The 18,844-nt window shown below is 42.3% G+C and overlaps 1 protein-coding gene across 1 annotated transcript in view; it reads left to right on the forward strand.

The window, feature by feature from the left end:
- LARS2 (leucyl-tRNA synthetase 2, mitochondrial) overlaps nt 1-18,844 on the forward strand; it is a 71,849-nt gene that overhangs the window by 44,102 nt on the left and 8,903 nt on the right. Inside the window, exons 13-19 of the mRNA XM_054992144.1 lie at nt 8-106; nt 5,270-5,407; nt 8,400-8,503; nt 10,261-10,443; nt 11,973-12,142; nt 14,107-14,184; nt 16,815-16,926. Coding sequence (XP_054848119.1) covers nt 8-106; nt 5,270-5,407; nt 8,400-8,503; nt 10,261-10,443; nt 11,973-12,142; nt 14,107-14,184; nt 16,815-16,926 — 884 coding nt within the window. The remainder of the gene's footprint in view (nt 1-7; nt 107-5,269; nt 5,408-8,399; nt 8,504-10,260; nt 10,444-11,972; nt 12,143-14,106; nt 14,185-16,814; nt 16,927-18,844) is intronic.

Raw genomic sequence — 18,844 nt, forward strand, 5'->3', positions numbered from 1 at the left:
TTCCTAGGTGTAAAGGGCCTGCAAAGAGGGAAACAGACACCATGGATACTTTTGTTGATTCTGCTTGGTATTATTTAAGATACACCGATCCTCATAACTCTGACAGGTAAGTCATTTATATGTGTGGCATGCAGGAATGCACCCATTAATATAATTAATACCGTCCCCTTCTTTTCATAGCTCAGGTTGGGGAAAGAGACAGAGCTTTGCTCTGCATAATCCTTAGCCATCGGCTTATGCTGAACAGCTTGGAAGGAGGTCCTGTGGGAGATTCTTACTGGGATTCTCTCATTGTTGCCTGGTCCCAGGATCATTTGCGGTAGTCTCCATTCAGCCTTCACAACAAGCTCCCTGCAATTAAACTCCAGTCAAGCGTGAACATTGTTTGTTGTTGTGCTCGCACATGCCCCTCGCTCTTCCCACCTCCTTTCTCTTCTCCTGTGTTGAACCTATTTGAAAACTTCCTGGTCTGATGAATCTTCGATCCGAAGGCAAGTAACTTTGTTTCCTCCCCACAAGATAGAGCTCAGAACTGAGGGTAGATCCCGGTTTAAAGTTCCAGCTTGTGTGGAGTGCACAAACTCTAGTTCTCTGAGGAGTGAGGAGCCTGAGTTCAGATGTCATGACGAACTGGAATCTGTTTGCACCCAGGGAAGTGTTGAACAGGCTCCACACCCTAGAAGAACAGAGAGGAGGGGAGATTGATATGCATGTGCAAGCACGTCAGCAAACCACATTCAGGCCCAGTCGCACTTTGATTGTGCTACTCATCATGACATCTGAATGCAGTGTGCACCTACTGGCTGACACTGCCGGCGCTTCCGTTGACGCAGAGCTGACCTCCACCTTGGGCGCTGAACTCTGAAGGAGGTGCCGTGCTGGCCCCCCAACGATCGATCAGCGTTCCCTGCAGTGTGCGTGCTCCTGTGTGCTCGCGCAGGAATTCTCCTCTCTTGGCGCAAGGCATTTCTTCTGGAGTGCAGAAGGGTAGCCCTGTCTTCCTGCTCATCCAGCACCCGAGGAGCTTCGAGTTCAGCCCCATCAGCAGGGACATTTCTCTCTCTGCCTTTTTCCCTCCTCCTCTCTCTCTCTCTCTCTCTCTCTCTCTCTCTCTCTCTCTCTCTCTCTCTCTCTCAATTTAAGCCTTGGGCGAAGCTTCCATGAGCAAGAGAGACTCTAGCTGGCTGGAGAGCAGCGAGCTCCCATCTGACCTTTTATCCCCCTTGTTCCTTCCTTTCTTTCTTGCTCCCCTCTGCCCCCGCCATATACTAAAAGGAATGACAGGAGGATTGCCCATTGGAAATAATAGGAGAGGCTTGAAGGCCCATTGGAGATCATGGGAGCCAGGGATGCCAATTTACTTGCCTGGGCTCCATTGAAATACATCACAACACAAAAAAGTTGCAAAGAAAATGTGGAATGGATTTTCCATAAAGGTCTCTGGGACAAGATGGAATACTCTGGGAGTGGAATGATGGTCCCCAGAGTGCAATGACAGTCCCTAGGCATAGAACCTGTGCTCAGGGACTGGAATGACAGGTGGAAGAGTGGAACAACTGCTGCTGGGAATAGGGTCAGGGCTCTGGGACTGGAATGACACCCCCTGTCATTCCACACCCACTGCCATTCCAGTCCCAGACCACTGATTCTTCTCCCAGTGACTGTCATTCCACTCTGGGGCCTGTTTTAATAGATCAAGATGGGCAGCCGTGTTTGTCTGTAGCAGTAGAAAAAAGCAAGAGTCCAGTAGCACCTATAAGACTAACAAAATTTGTGGTAGGGTATGAGCTTTCATTAGCCACAGCTCACTTCTTCACTACTGGACTCTTGCTCTTTTTTGTGTGTGTTGTAATGCATTTCAATGGAGCCCATGCAAGTAAATTGGCATTCCTGGTTCCCATTTTCTCCAATGAACCTTTAAGCCTCTCCCATTATTTCCAGTGGGCAATCCTGTCATTCCTTTTAGTACATCCCTTTCCCCCTCCCCGACTGGCATCAATTCTACTTCTCACCTTTCCTCAGGCTTTTGTGGGGGGGGGGCTGCTTTTGGTGGAAAGAGTGGCTGGTTGTGTGTGCACCGCCACAAAGGAAGGAGGAAGTGAGGTGAGAGACACACACAGTTCCCTTTCAGTCCCTGTGCGACAGGTAGGAGCAAATCACTGTTGGGTTTAAAGTTGTTGTTTTAAATTCTATTACTTTCCTCCCCGCTTCTCCCTTTCGTTCTCCTTCCCCCATGCTATTCTCCAATCTCAATGCTGCTCCCCCTTCACTCCAGCAGAGCGGCGCCCCGCACTGCACCCCCCTCTTTATCACCCTCCTTCTCTCATTCCTTAGTTTCCATATATCACCCCACCTTCCCCCTCTCCCCCAATAGTTTATTTCAATATTTATATACCACATGCTTAGCTGTCAGCTGCTGTTCACTTCAAACCCAAGGCGGGGGGAGAAGGATGAGCAAGGAGGGTAGTTCCCGAAAGCGATCCCTGACTAAGGTGATCAATATTTTAAGGCTCGGAGAGGGTTGGAGAGAAAGAGAAGGCTTCAGCTCAGTCTCCCCCTTCCAAACATCTCTCTCCTCCAAGCAGACCCTGTAAGAGAAGCCCTCTTTCTACTGCCAAGAGTCTCTGGGTTCAGAGAGAGGTGGAGAGAAAGAGAGAGGGAAACTTTTTTACATACACACAAAAGGAGGTGTGCTCAAAACTTCAATGCAAGTCGCTGTTTCTGTTCATAAATAGATTTTTGGCCCTCAATAAGAAAAACAAAGACTGTTGTTATTCTCACACTTATTTAAAAAATTAAAAATTTAAATTAAATAAAAATTAAATTAAAAATGTAAAAAGTTTCAAGTTTTGTGCTTTTCATTTTTCCTACATTTCTTCTGTTTTTTAAAATTGGTTAGTGGGGGCAGGGGGGACGCAAGTAGGTATCTCGCCTCAGGCGCCAGAAACCCTGGCACCGGCCCTGCTGGCTGATTTAAACTGTGTATCACTTAGTGAGGACGGTAACATGGTAACATTCTGGGCTCTCTCACCATTGCAGAATGCACGGGTTGTTCCAGAGCCCTCCTTTGTTAAAAATTTCCCCATGTGAAGAGCTAATTTTAGAACAAAAAGTAATTATGGTCACAGACTCCATCCATGTGACCAAATGTTATTAGTGTTTGAGAATAATACATGATTACTTTTGTTCTTGATTTTTGATTATCGGTATGCCTCAGCAGAAAAGAAACAGGCAAAAACTAAGGTTAAAAAAAAGAGGCTCCCTCTGACAAGGTGCTGAGATGCTGTTAGAACAACAGAAATCTAATGCTTTAGCCAGGTTTTAAATTATCGTAATGAACTAATTTAAAGAATGGGTTGGATACTGTGACTTCCTCAAGCTGATTCTGGTCTGTGCAAAATCTTCAATGAAGACAGAGGCCTTTTCGCATGGGCATTTTTTGCTCCTTTTGGCCCCATACCTCTTCGGGTTATCTTCCAAATTCCAGACACTAAACTCCCCCTTCAAATTTCAGTGCAGCTTTTCAAGGGTTCTCTTTCGAGTTTTCTGCCTGCGCTGTTTTTGTGCAGGGAGAAAATTTGGAAGAGAACCCTTGAAAAGCTGCATTGAAATCTGAAGGGGGAGCTAATCGTCTGGAATTTGGAAGAAAACCCGAAGAGGTATGGGGCCAAAAGCAGCAAAAATTGCCTGTGTGAAGAAGGCCAGAAGGGAGGCGTAAGATCCAACCTCCAATATCTTTGCCATCCATTTTTCTAGTGCTGTGGGACTCTCCCATTAGGACCTGTGTAGCAATAGGTGATGCAGTTGTTAAGCAAGATCAAAAACTATGGATTTTTTTTATTAATTATGAATTTTGCTTGGGAGGCATTTCAGAATTTGATGCAGGTTGGGACTTTCTTATTATATACTTTCTTTCCTGTACTGGCTTCAGTTCACCATTGCAGAAGCATGAATACCCAAGAAATGCTAAATTATAAGTGTAGCTTGGGTAACAGATATTTATTTATACATGGCTGATTATGGAGTATTTATGGTGAATTGAAAGCTGTTCTTGTTCTAGGTAGGAAGAGAATTTAAAGAGACAAACTACATGACATGTTTTTTAACAGGTTGGGTCTGGATTCTCCATTTTTAAAGTCTTGCATATTTTGGTCTTTAGGCAGTTCAAAATACGGTGTTCAGTATGGGTCAAACATGAGATTCCCAGTGTTAGCATTTTAAAGACTAGTCATCCTATACAACTATAACGGTGTGTCTGAGCATTTTGTGCTCTAAGGAAAGCATTCTCTGCCCTCCATTTTCAGACTTTGCCTTTGGTTTGTGAGGATGGAAGATAGTTAAAAATATGAGTCCCATGAGTGTTTACGGCTCAGTCTTTGGGGGATATTGCTCCTTCTTCCTTAGGGGGTGTTGCTCACTTTTCTGCTACTGTATGCAAACCTCAGGGAAAGGTTTCTTGTTGCTGTTCTTTCAGGAATCCCAAGTAGACATGAGTACATGAAAAAATGCTATTTACTAGTGACAGTATTGTAAAAAATACATCTCTATAGTCACATAATACAACAGCCTTGCTGGCTATTCGAAGGCAAGTCCACTCAAGGTTCAGAAGGGAGACCTGGGAATCCTATGTATACTGTGTTGAAATTCATAATGGACAAAAGGCAGGTTATAAATCCGTTTTTAAAAATGCTGTTATTGCATCTTTTATTAAACTTGTCTTACCATTGTTTTTCATTCTCAGTGCAGTGATGACCTTGCTTTGATGTAATGTTTTTAATTCATTCATTGTTATGTGACTTCACTGAATATGACTTCACTTGCCAGGAAAGTATTCCCATACATAGCCACTCCAGGCATAAAAGGCCCTACCCTTTGCAGTTACTCCAGTCTAACTTTATTGCAAATAGTGGGTTTAGACTAGAATAACTCTGTGCAGGATTGAACAGTAAAAAGTGCAGGCCTGAATAACCTGTACAGAACTCCTCCCCCACCCTGATAACGGTCTGATACCCTTTTGTCTTTGTAGTGTGCATAGGCAGTGCGAATATTTGATTTTTACAGTGATCCATTATGTTTTTAAAGATCAAAATATAGTGGCTACTTGAGAGTTCAGAATGTAATTTGACATAAGAATAATAATGTCATGTTGCCCTCTATTGGTAGCATTCCAAATAGAGGCTTCCTGTAAGCCAGCCTGAATAGATTCTATAATTATTGGAATGGTTTGCATAAATGTTCATAGTGCTAGCTTGTGTTGTTGTGCCCATAGACCTTTTCGTAAAGAATTGGCAGACTATTGGATGCCTGTGGATCTGTACATCGGAGGAAAGGAGCATGCCGTTATGCATCTGTACTACGCCCGCTTCTTCAGTCATTTTTGCCATGATCAAAAGATGACTAAGCACAAGTAAGCTGTATTTGATTTCTGTGAAAAACTATCCCTGTCTTGAAACGCATTGGTGGCATTGTGAGTTTTAGTTAGGCTCTTTAGTGAGAAACAGATACCTTCTGTGTTTTGTATTGTATTTAGCCTGCATATAAACAATGAAGAGACACGGTGCTGATATTGTAAAGTTGTGGTGACCCATGATACATGTTCATTTATTCATTTTCACAATGGTCAGACTGGTTTTTCAGGTATCAGTGATGCTTTCAGCTCTCAGTACTGCAAAAAGCCCCAAACTCCCAGCAATACAACCAGCACAATTGAAAAAGGCATGTGCGTTTCGATGTAATGGTAGGGTTGTCAGCTCTGGGTTGAGAAATTCCTGAAAATTTGGGAGGTGGTTTTGGGGGGAGGAGAGGGAGATGTGATGTCCTCCAAAGCTGCCATTTTCTTCAGGGTAACTGGTCTCTGCCGTCAAGAAATTAATTATAATTCTGGGAGAACTCCAGGCCCCACATAGAGGTTGGCAACCCTGTGTAATGGTCCCTAACGCCTGTGGGATAGTGCCGATGGCTCTTCCCAACCTTCCCTATACACAGTCTGAAGAGCCGGGTTGGAACAACTGTTTTTAAACTTTTTCAAAAGGAAAGGATTTTAAATCCTTTCCAAAGAGAAAGAGCATGCAAGACTACCTCCGGCTCCTGGAATTCACTCTTGAATAGCAGAGTGTTGCATCTTTCTGTTCCTACGGTGCTTCTTTGAAATTAATAGTCTTTCCTATCGGCTTGTGTTGAATAAGTATCTGTAACTAGACTTTAGGAAAACAAACCAAGTGGCTGCGCCCTGCTTTCTTCTCGATTACATTTGTATAGTGCCATGTTATGGGAAGGACATAGCTTCCATTTCTCACCAGCAATGATGGTATTTAAATTCTAGCTATCCCACCCCCCCTTCTTGCTTGTTCCTAGGTTTGTTTCATAGGGCAGTAGTGGAAAACTATTATCTGAACTTTCAGTCATTATTTGCGATGGGAACTTTTTTAAAGGAATTAAAAATGAGATTAGGGAAACACAGGAGCTTTACGGGCTGGGGAGGGACAGAACGATAACACTTTGCATTTATATAGTGCTTTCAATGCTCAAATCATTTCACATACATTTTTATTGTAATCTTTACAGCAGCCCTGTAAGGTAGTTCGTTATTATTATCTACATGTTAAAGCCAGCATGGTGTAGTGGTTAGAGTGTCACGCTAGGATCTGGGAAAACCAGGTTCAATTCTCCATTCTGACTTGGACGTTTGCTGAGATACTTCGGGCCACTCACTTAGTCTGACCCTTCCTCACAGGGTATGTCATACAAGCTCTGCTTGAATCAATAACAGGATCCTGAATTAAGCTATGGTGTTGAGATAATTGTTTGTAATAAAATTGAAATACAAGCTCTCTTTAGCATGTGATTTGTGAGAGGAGTTAGTTGGCCACGAGAGGGAGCTATTACTGCAATACTGTTAGTAACTCTTCCTAAAGTAAGCAACAGTAGAAACGTGGTAGAAAATCGTTTCTCTGGGCTGTTTTAGGCAATCTCCCCACACCCATTTTTATTCTTAGAAACTAGTACATTTTTTTTATTTCCAAAAATGGTAAGATTTCTTGTACCTCTTATGCCAGCAAACAAACACAGCTTGTATCAACGAGTGCACTTTAATGTGAATTAACACAATGTCATCAAAGATAAACGTTCCCTGAAAAATTACTCCTGGCTTGGAAACTTACCAAGGTGTTTTCCCCCTCTGCACCCCACGTTTACTTTAATAACCTTTTTCCCATATGGAGAGTTTTGGTAGTTTCAAGCAATTTCTTTTTAGTGGGAAAAAACAGCTTTTGTATTGGATGGAATTGCACAAACTATTTTTCCTACTCTTTGTCATCTTTGTAAATTTCACTAATTAACAACTTTTAAAAGAATGCGTTATATAATTGTCTGAATTTGGTTTCCTTTTTTATTTCTGACACTTGTAGGAGTACAGAGTCCTTTAGATTGTGAAAATGAGCAAATGGTGTTATGTTCTTTGTGTGTGCATTTATTTCAATGTTAATGCTTCATTTTTCTCCCCAGTGTCGACTCAAAGTGACTTACATCATTCATTTTATCCTCACACGACAACCACCCTGTGAGGTAAATTAGACTGAGAGCAAAAAACTAGCCCAAGATCACCCAGGAAGCTTCCATGGTGGAGTGGAGATTTGAACCCGGGTCTCCCAAATTCTAGTCAGATAGTCTAACCATTACACCCTGCTGAAAGTGCTCGTTGAACCCTGATCCTCTTATGCTGTGCTAGGTGAGCTGTGTGCAGTATAGCAGCCTCGCCCTACTCTTCCCAGATATTATGAGAAGCCCTGGTCATGTGAGAAGAGCCCCATTCCTCCTTTTGGAGAGGGGCAACACAGATGCGAGATACAAGCGCTCTTTGTGCTCACAGCCTCAAGCTTCATACGTTACCCTGGCAACACAGGAAGGAGCTATGTAGCATCTACTGGAAGTCAGTCCCATGTTAAGTCAGCCCCGTGTTATTCAGTGGGGCTTGCTCTTAGGAAAGCATCCATAGGATTTTGCAGCCTTGGTCTCTTTCAGCTTCCTCCTTGGGTCTTAGATTGAGAATCTCAGCAAGATGGCCTACAGATGGCTTGGTGCTCTTGCAGTAGCTACTGTCTTTGTGTAGCTTGGCCTCTTCTTACCAGCATGAAAGATCCATTTGAGACTGACTCTACCAGTCTCTCTTTAAAATCCTTCCTATGGACACATCCAACAAAAGCTAAGCCAAAGCAAGTAGGATGCAATTTTAACAGGGCCCATTTGGAAGTTCTGAGATGCTGGATGGAGAGAACCCACTGGGGTTGCTTCTGGTTAAATCAACCGGATGTTCTTTCACGAACAAGATGTGACTTCGGTATGCTTAAAATGTAGTGTTGCTGTTTATTTTCTGTGGAATGCTTTCTCTTTTTTTCCCTCAGAGAGCCTTTTAATGAGCTGTTAGTTCAAGGGCTTATCAAGAATCGGACATTCAGGCTCACAACAACGGGCCAGTATTTGAAGAAAGAAGAAATTGATCTTACTGGTAAATAAGGCGGTGAGGGATCAACACAAAATCAGTGGGGGCCGTTTAGGAAAAGGTTACTGTTTTTCAGAGTAGCTAAAATGGAGCAACAGCAGGTGACTCTCCAAAGGAGAAATGAAGCGGTTTGCTATTGGGAGGCTTAAAACATATTTCGATTTTTCTGGAACCACGAACAGGGTTTCCTAAAGTAAGATACCTGATTCCCTGCCCCCCACCCCCCCCCCCACACACCCCAGAGACATAAAAATGCTGAAAATGTTTAAGCTTCATGAATCTGGCTGTAAGCTCATGAGTGGGAGGTACAGACTGCACACAGCAACTGCTAGAGCCGTGGTTGTCAACCTTTCCCAACATGGTACCCACTGAGCTGCAAGCATGTGACAGGAAGTCACATAATATCAGTTTCATATGACAGGAGATAGGAAGCCAGACTTACGATCTCACCAATGTCAAGGCCAGGGCTGTGGGCAGCAGACCGAAAGAACCGGGGACAGAAAACACAAGCCAAGCACCAGGAGATGTGCCATAGAGAGGAATAAATGGAGGGTCAGAGCCATGACAAAACCCTTCCAGTGCCATTCTGTTGCTCTTTTCAACGTGCATGAAAAGGGAGGCGGGAGGCATGACACCTTTACTCTTTAGGCAGCAAATCCTTCTAAAAGGCAGCAAAACAACAAATTGCAGTGCACAGCCCAGCCGGGGGTGGGGCTACACAACCCACCTGAAGGTCCTGCTGCATTGACCTACAGTCTGAGAGTGGGGCCTTCTTAAACTGAGGTGACTACCATAAGGGATGCCATTGTTTTGGCCAGAGGAATGAGTTGGAACTGTTGCAGATAAGTTTGAAAGCTCCCAAGTTGTCCAAGGACTTGAGCCTGGTGCTTTCACATCTTGGGTTGATGTCCAAGGAGGAAAGTATTCCTCTATTTAAATATAAATGACATAGGTGCAAGTGAGTGTTTGCTGATTATTGGATTGGAGGGCCTGAGGCCAACAACTCAACCTTGCCCCAGTGTGTCTCGCAGCCTCAGCTCAAAGAAGAAGGGGTTTACAGCACCCTCCTCCTCCAGCAGTCACGTGATCCATGCTGGGGTCAACATGTCAAATGGCCTCAGCTGTCCTCCCAGACCTCTTGGACAGCACCTCACACTTGTGCAGGCCCTGTCAGGTTCCCAGGACTCCTGTGAGACATCAAATTTCCACAATGTGGCTCAGATGCAACTCTGCCCCCCCCCGCAGCCCCCCCCTAAGCTGCAACCCAGCTGAGACAGTGTGGCTTCAGATGTGCTAGTTTTCTCCCTCTTGCCACTGTTTGAGGGTAAGTGAGTACACATGCCCATACTCTGAACCAGCAGCTGAGGCCTGTGTTGTACCCTTTTTCATACATTGAATTGGAATTGAAATTTCTTTGCTTTTATTCTTGCTTCTTTGCTATCCTTTACAAACCTGCCCTCACCCACCAGCCGAGGATCTTCGTTTTTGATAAGGGACTTGACCCACACCACTGGGATTTTTGTTGTTTCCTAGAAGGCAGTTGCCTCTAGATAATCCCATTTTTTAACCTCAACTGATAAACTATGGATAGAACAAGCATAAAATGAACAATTTTTCCAGCTGTTTTTTAGATCTATGAAAAGCACACATTTGTTACATGTATGTGTGAGATAGGTGAAACACAGCCAGTTCTTAAATTAGGCCCTTGCACTTGTTTAGAGAACTAAGGAATAACTGTTTCTTTGTATGTTCTGTATATTTAGGTCCTGAACCTGTTCACATACAAACCAAAGAGAAGCTGCAGGTGACATGGGAGAAGATGAGCAAATCCAAATATAACGGTATAGAGCCTGAGGAGATAGTCCAGACATATGGAATTGATACTGTCCGGCTCTACCTCCTCTTTGCTGCCCCTCCAGAGCAAGACATCTTATGGGATGCAAAAAGTAAGTCTCCACTCCTCCATTTTCTCTGTTCCTTAATTTTACATTTAAGCTGCGGTGTGGGTTGCAGAATTTAGAACGGCTGACAAAATTCCCAAACAATCCAGTGGTTAGGCAGTCACTTTGGATGAAACATCTAGGATTTGTTTTGGACTTTTTGTTGTTTTGTTTGCTTGCTTGCTTTTGTATTTTACTCTTTAACGTATGTTTGTTTACAATATTGCTTGATTGCCTCACAGCCAAGATTTTCAAGATTTACTTGACAGAACTCTGGAGGTAATAGGTTCTCTGTGACAAACCCCAGTCAGCACTTTTGCTATATTCAAAGGTAAACCCACACAGAGCAGTTGGGTGGAACGGTCACTGGATCTACTTTTTCCAGAAACGGTCACAGATGGTAAACCAATGTTAGCTGTAAAAAGCTCTAAAAGTTAGCTGGTTCCAGTATTACCCCTAGACTGTAAAACGGATCCTTCATGGGGAGTGCAGTCCACCTAGAAAAGGCTGGTCTCTGCCTCTGGCCCACTGTGCTCTTGCCTTGTCTGCTTCAGTTTGCAGGCCCTTAGGCAGCCCTCCACTGACTCCAAATACCGTTGGAGGGGTGTGACCTATGTTACAGTTGTGTGCCTTATATGAACCGGCCTCTCTTGTATGTGGATATGTGAGGCTCGGTTAACTTTTGTGGCCTTCCTCTGTCATTCTTTCCTTTAATTCTGGAAATTAAAATAAAATAACGAATGGTACAGATATGTCACAAAGTGCATTTGGTCTTCATCCAAAGACACGTTCGTGGCACAAAATTATTTCAGCTTTCCCCAGCAAATCCACTTTCCTCTTTCTCTCTTTTTTTCCAATAACCATGAATCTGGCACTCTTGCAAACATGCCTTTACACAAGAGATCTCCTTCACATGTTGCTATATGTTTGTGATGTAGGTGAGAGTATACACTTGCTTCTCAGTCATGTGAAACGGCTAGCCAGCTGAGGGGATATTGGAACTGGGCCCAAGTCACATTTAAGAGACAAACTGTCTCGTTACAAACTGTAGCCAGTCCAGGATTAATAATATAAACTCGCATCCCTTAGTTCTGTGGAACCGGGCTGTGTCTTCTTTCGTCTTTTTTTGTGTGTGTGAGATGCATCTCCTAAAGCAATCTCTTTCTCTTTGATTGCCTTTGTAAATACTAGACAGGCATAAAAGGGTGGTTGTTTGTGTTATCAGATGCTTAAGGGAATGTCTGTCTGGTAAGGAGTTTGTACCAGTTTCCATTCAGCCCTGAAGAAAAAGGACAGAATTAAAAAAATAGTAATAGTAATAATGCATAGCTGATAATGGGATTAAACCAAAGAAGAATTATTTACTCAGTTATATAACTAAATATTATTAAAGCAAACCAAGATCTTTGCATGTTTTAAATGCTGACTCATTTTAAGTGGACAATTGTCCCTGACAGTTTATTCCTTGAACAGTGTTATCTTAACTTGCCTTAATGAAAACCTCTCTCTCTCCTGCCATTTTTCATTAAATTTAGCTGATGCAATCCCTGGGGTGCAGAGATGGCAATCTCGCCTCTGGCACTTAGCAACCAAACTTATTGAAGCCAGGAATTCTGGAATGCTGCCCAGTCCTCAGCTCCTGAATCAAAAAGAGCAAGCTGAAGCCAAAGGTATCTGGAAGCAGAAGAACCTTGTGGTCTCCGAGGTTAGAAAGTATTCTGACTATTCTAAAAATGATGGAACCATTAGATCTGTAGTGATATTTTGCTGGTTGTCACACGAAGCGTTACTGGTGTAATTTCAGAGTGCTTTTTTATTTTAGCAGAATATTAGCCCTTTGAAGTTCTCTTCTTAACTCCCTGCTTGTAACCCAGGGAAAGTACGTGCTGTTCTGCAACAGTATTTAGTGATGACCACAGATATCACAAGGCTGGAGGCGACTTGAGGCACTTCTGTGTGTGTGTTTAGCTATTAAACTCTTTTAAACGCTTATATTGCCAGCAAAATAGCTACTGCGCTATGCACTGTAAACACCACTGTTTCTTTTGTACTGTGTGGTGCAGATAGAACTCCTGTAAAGACAGCAAGAAGAATTTCTAAAATGTTGCTGGATGATTATCATTTTCCTGCTGTGATGCCAAGCACAGGGTACATTACTGTGAATTGTGCTTATTTTTAAAGAGGAAGAGAAAAACATTTATTTGTTGGGGGAGGGAGTTGACTTTCTGCCTTGGGGATTTGACATTGCTAGAAAGGGAAGGGACATAGTCGCCCATGAAAAGAGCCAGTGCACCACCAGGCCTGGACCAACAAGGCCTGGATTCATGCCAGCTCAGCCAAGAAGCACTTTGTGCGAGTGTAGATTGGTCGTTGTGAGGAGAAATGAGTTCTCGTGGACATCGTCTTCTTGATGAAAGATATTTAGTAATGAGAGCAGTAGATCCCTATAAGTGCCCCAGTAAAGCTTTTCTAGATACCTTGTTCTGAGTTCTGTTCAGAATCTACCTTGTAATACTGGCATGGACTTCATATTTCATGTCCAGGCCATGACTGAGGTAAACAATCTAAGCCCTGATGTTTTCATATACAGCACTTATACTGTTCCTTGTTGCTTCGAGTTGCTTTACTCCAGATCCTGGCCTCAGTAGAAATTTGCTGTTGACACCAGGGATTGTTTCTGTTGTATATCTTTTGTACATGAGTAAAATGTCTTCACACCAGTGTGTTCAAAAGACAGACTGCACAGTACAGAAATGCTGTAAACAGCGCAAGATTTGGATGTTTCTGAAAGATGTAACAGTTAGTTAGAGATCTAGGTATTTTTTTAATGAGTTAGACATGATTTTGTAGAAGGCTAACTTAAAAATTGCCAATTTAATAAATTGATTGGGGATTTTTCAGTCGGACAACCTGAAGAGAGATGTATTTAAGTCAATAGGAAGTATTTGATGCTTCTCAAAAGTATACAATATGCTATTGCGATATGTTTAAAGACTCATGGTCAGGTATGTGTCTGCATGCATACTTATGGCATATAAAAATTGGATTTTCATATAAAATGTATTGGGGGCTTGTATGTGATCACTATTTTAAGTCTGAGGCAAGTCTTCCCACAGAAACACAAGCAGTTTGTAGGCAGCAGGGGAGGGATCATATTTCTAATCTCCCAAATCCATATTTGTATGTGACGGAATACCAAAAGATATCAGACCAAGATCCAAGTAGCTGCTTTAGGCTGTCAAAGATTTTTGACTCAGGAAAGGCAAAACAGAAGATTTCTAATGCTGCATCACAAACTGCTGTTGCTCCTTCTCTCAATGTTTAAATTTTGTTTACCATGCAAGATGAAGATAAAATGCTACATAGTCTCTTCTTCAAACACTGTGAACACAAAGGAGGACAGTGAACGAATCCTTTGGTTTTGCTTCTTAGGGTTCTCTCCAGACAAAAATCTTTTTTTTCCTGTTTGATATTCAAGTCTAATGGATTAAATGAAAGCTGAAATCCAAACTTCTATTGTTTTATTAAATGTATATAAGAAAGTTTATTGTACATACTGGCCCTAAAACATTTGTTTATTCTTATGTTTTTACTAAGGTACAGTTAGAGGACCTCTGTGATACACTAATTTGCTTCACCATTTTTTTCCCTCTGCTTTTGCGTGATTAGGTAACAGGATACTTCCTGAAGGATTACTTATTTAATGCTGCAATTTCTCAGCTGATGAGCCTCAGTAATACATTGTCGGTGAGAATGTTGTGTAAACATTTCTAAAACTTTTTTTTTGCTTTGTTGACATGCACTAGACCTCCAAACTAGTGGAAGCTTATGCTATTACTGCAGCAGGTAGGATGAAATCTCCAGATGTTTCGCTTCCACATTCCCATAAAATCTTAATCCCATTGCACTTTGAGAAAGTTTGATGTTTACTCTTCAGAATTACATACATTTTGGGGTGTCCAGCATCGCTACCAGTTAGTAGTAGTTAATCTTATGTATAACAAAATGATTCCCCTGGCAATATTGTAAATATGGTTTTGTGGTTGTAAATTAGAACATGGTTTCCAGTAAGAAAAAAAAAATTATGTAGTAAGCGGAGGGTTAATTTGGTTTTTTCCACTTGGAGTGAACTTTAACTTGGTGTTTTGAGACAATTTTGGCTACATCAGAATACCTGTCTTGTTGAAGCAATACGCTGAAACTGCAGATGTCTTCGGGCAAATATAATGCTGATGTCTTTCTGTTCTGGCCATCTGCTCACATTCTTATCAGATCGGTGGGGTGTAAAGCCTGAGAGAGAACTTCAGTAGAGCTGTAGAACAAGTTTTCACCAGCCCCTCAGAATATCTATTTTCACACTACTTGAAACCAGGAAGTCTGAAAGCTAAAATTAGAACTAAAAAAGTTTCACTTCAGAAAACGATAAAATCTGTTCTTATTTTCACTTTGAGAGTTCCTTTATAGTAACTGTAGACCTAAGCCTTGTGCCACAGGAAAAAAATCTAGTGAGGAAGGCTTCTGATGGGTAGGCAGCTGTTGAAGGGAGGCGTTTTGGAGACCTAGCAGAGCTGCAAACGAGGCTTTCTGAATGATACTGGCTTGAAGATTTTCTGCATATAATACACGCTGTCTTTAAAAAATTCAGCCTGTTTCACACATTCTGCAGGTCTTCTCTGCAGGTGACACTTTATGAATAAACAGTTTCCAAACACTCATTGAATACACAAACTGCCTTTTACTGAATCAAGCCCTTGGTCTATGAAGGTCAGTATTTTTCTAAGACTGGCAGCATCTCTCCAAGGTCTCCGGTTATTTCCTGATCCTTTTAACTGGAGAACCTGGGACCTTCTGCATGCAAGACAGATACTCTACCACAGCCCCTTTCTGGGAGTAGAACCTGGACCTATTTTGGACCTGGAGAACATACAACACATGCCCCAGGCAGCACTTTCACAGTTACTGTGGTTGTGTGGAATGCATAAGGAGATTATCAGTCTCTTTATTGCATATTCTTGGGGAAATTATTAGTAATCAGCAGCGCCACTCAACCAGCCAGTTGGTGAACACTTTAAAGTATTGTTCTAGAAGTGGAGTATATGGTAGTGCATAAGTTGCCATGTTAAAAAAATACAGTAACTTATCAAGGAGACACTTTGGATTGGGTGGGGGGAGCATGTTATAATATTTAAATGAATACAACAAGCAAAGTAGTGATGCTCCTATCATTGTAAAGCTTATTCCCCCCCCCCCCTTTTAAGTTATTTGGATGTTTCTTAGCATGCAGCTCCTGCACGGGCGTCTAACACATGGTTTATTCCAAGTGGTTAGAAAGCAATGATAGGCCTCCTGCCTCCCACTTCAGGCTTCCAGTTCCCCCCTGTATTGTCCCTGAGCATCCTTTGACACTCAGAAACAAAATTTGGGGAGATGGGCTCAGTGGCATGTAGCAGGAGGGAGAAGGGGAAGGTTCCACTCCACTAAATCTATAGCTCATTAGATACACACTAGGAAGTCAGTGACAGCTGTGCTTGCATTATTTTAAACTGATAGCTTCTGATTTTATATAGGCATATATAACTATCTATTGCTCTGTGTTTGTGTGTGTGTGTGTATTAATCTGTTTATTTGCACTTTAGTGGCTGCACATGCATGTATGTTCAAGTAAATAGTAGCATGGCTGTCCTTCCACAGCAAAGCAGTTGCCCTCATATATTTTGATGTCCTAAAAAAGGCTCCTGTGGGAATAGTGCCCACAAACAGTGGTAACAAAATTAGAAAACTTTCCTCTGTGTGCCAAAAACTAATAATTCTTGGCCCTTGGAGAATTCTTCCCCCTCCCTTTCGATACTTCATCTTTTCCTAAAGCTGATTCCATTGCCCGGCTTTATCTAAAGCAGACAGAGATGGAATGCTAACTGCATATCCAAACAAAACACAGACCAGGGTTATCCATCTTGTCTATCTTATCTCTTGCATTTGTAAGAGGAATTATAAATTAAGATTGTGCTAGGCAGTGAATTCCAGCGTAGAGGCCTTATTCCTGTTGGCTTGTATGTGCAGGAGCATTTTCTGGGCCCTAAGGCTTGCCGATGCCATTTCCTTTGTTGGTTAAGGCCCAATGGTCAGCAGTAGCCATTGACAGTGTATGTCTTCTAGGTTGTGTGTGTGTCTGTACACAACTACTATTCATCTTGATGTTCTTCAGACAGCAGAATTGGAACTGCTTTTAGCATCTCACTAAACAAAGATACACTGTATGAATTTTAGCTCTACATTTCACAGTTCACGTTTTTAGTTTTGGTCTGTGTTTTTTTGTCATGAATGGCTACTTGTTGAATATTATGTATATTCACAAATTCCACCCTTTTTCTTTACAGCAAGTTTCTCCTCGGCTTATTCTCCACAGTATGGAATTTGAAGATGCTTTGGCAACTCTCTGTGTTATGCTTGCCCCGATGGCCCCATATATAACTTCAGAGATCTGGAAAGGTACTTTGCAGATTTATGGTGTTGTGGGGGTTTGTTGTTACCACTGTAAAGAAAAGGCTTTCAGGGAAAGGTCTCTGGTCATGACTAAAAGTTTTGATTATAACCAAATACTCTTGTTTTAAAGGTATAAGTGGTGGGGTTGTGCCCCAAGAAAGTTTCAGTTTTGGTTCTGGAATAATTCCATTCTGCTAGCTGGTGCTGGCTCAGAACTGAGTTTCACCCTTCGCACACATGTTGATTGTGCATGCACACAAATGCACACTCTTCTTTTCAAGGGGCGGGGTGGGGAAACAAGGTTCTGGGGCAGCTGTTTTTGTACGGAACGGTACCCAAATTGCACAGAACACAGTTCTCCCTCTAAACCACTGGCCCACCGAGTTTAAGAGCAGGGTTCTGTGTTTATGGACCCCAAGGAATGTTTGGGGAAGGCACACATCAAGGCGAGTTTTGTGCTGCATAGTGCACATGCACACAACACTGTTCTTTTCAGGGGGGGTGTTGGGGGAATGAGGCTGTATTTGCACTTAACCAAAAACTACATTGTCCAAAAGAGTATGAGAATACAGTTTAGTGTACTTAGTAGTTTGTTCTATGTTTAATTTCTTTCTGTGTTTCAGGCTTGTTAAACAAGAGAGCTAACAATAAGATTCTTTTCTGCTATCCTCCTCCTATCTTAGTACTGTGAACAGATGCCTCTCTGTTACTGAGAACCAGGCTATAGGTTTCATTGGAGATCCGTGATTGGATTTCCCAGTGTTGGTTTTTTAATTCTAAAAAGCAGTCACAGGGTCCAATTCTGATCGTGCCTGTGGCTCTAGTTAAGGAAGGTTTCCTTCTGGTACCAAGATCACCAGGTTGCAGTTAACTCCAGCAAAGAAAGATGGTGGGCCAAAGCCTAGGGAGGAGGGCGTTCCTTCTACACAGGAGTAACTGCAGCCCAGAGGAGGGGTACAGTTTCTCTTGGGAGACAGCACAGGTGGGGAGAAATAGTCTTTTTTAAAAAAAAAACCCTCATCCAGCAGTATAGCCCCAATCTAGGTTAAATACAAAACACTTCAGGAAATATCATCATAAACTGCCAAAGTAACATGTAGTTTGGCTTTCTGTGGAAATAATTAGAAACGTGTATCTTTCTGTGTAAGAACACAAGTAGGTTAAGCTCCACCATTGTGTCAGTGGTATGTTTAACTAGCCATTTCCTTTCTGTAGTTGGAAGTTCTGATGAGTACATTTTCAAAAACCTGTTGGCTGAGAGAAATTGCAAACAGGAAAGCATATGCTGGCATTCAGCCAGCCTCATATTAAGTTCTTTGAACTGTCCTCGAGATGAATGGAGTTTCTGTCTTAATAGTATTTTGTGGCTGGAAAGCGTTTACTGCATACCTACGTGCACCCGACATTCAAGTACATCGGTGTGGCACGGGGAGGGGAGTGCCAGCTCTGGCGCTGCACACAGTCCTTATTTAGCTTGCATTCCTCTGGGTTCAGTTGCATCTTAAATGTGGTTGATTGCCTTGTAACCCCCCACCCCACCCTGTTTTCTTCCTAGTGTGTGTAGAGAAATAACACGAGTTGCCTGCTTTGAAGTGATACTTATATGTAGCTTGACCGATCTCTAGGTGCTTCAGAACGAACCTGGTGCCCCATTGGAACAAGGCTCAAAACATATTTCTAAAAGAAAAAAAAAACGCCAAAGCGTGGCCTCCCTCTCAGAATTTTTTTCCTGATTATTAATGATCAACAGACCTCATAGATTAGCAAGTTCCTTCTTCTACTAGAAAAAAGGAGAAATTCCTCAAGTTATTTAATGATAGAGGAAAGGTCTCCTGAGAGCTTGTTTGAATTTGTTGAATTTCTCTAGCATCCCACAGCTTAGCTGTTATTATAATGTCTTTCTTAGAAGGGAAACATTCAGAAC

Source organism: Eublepharis macularius, chromosome 11 (genome assembly GCF_028583425.1).
Source record: "Eublepharis macularius isolate TG4126 chromosome 11, MPM_Emac_v1.0, whole genome shotgun sequence".
NCBI lineage: Eukaryota > Metazoa > Chordata > Lepidosauria > Squamata > Eublepharidae > Eublepharis > Eublepharis macularius.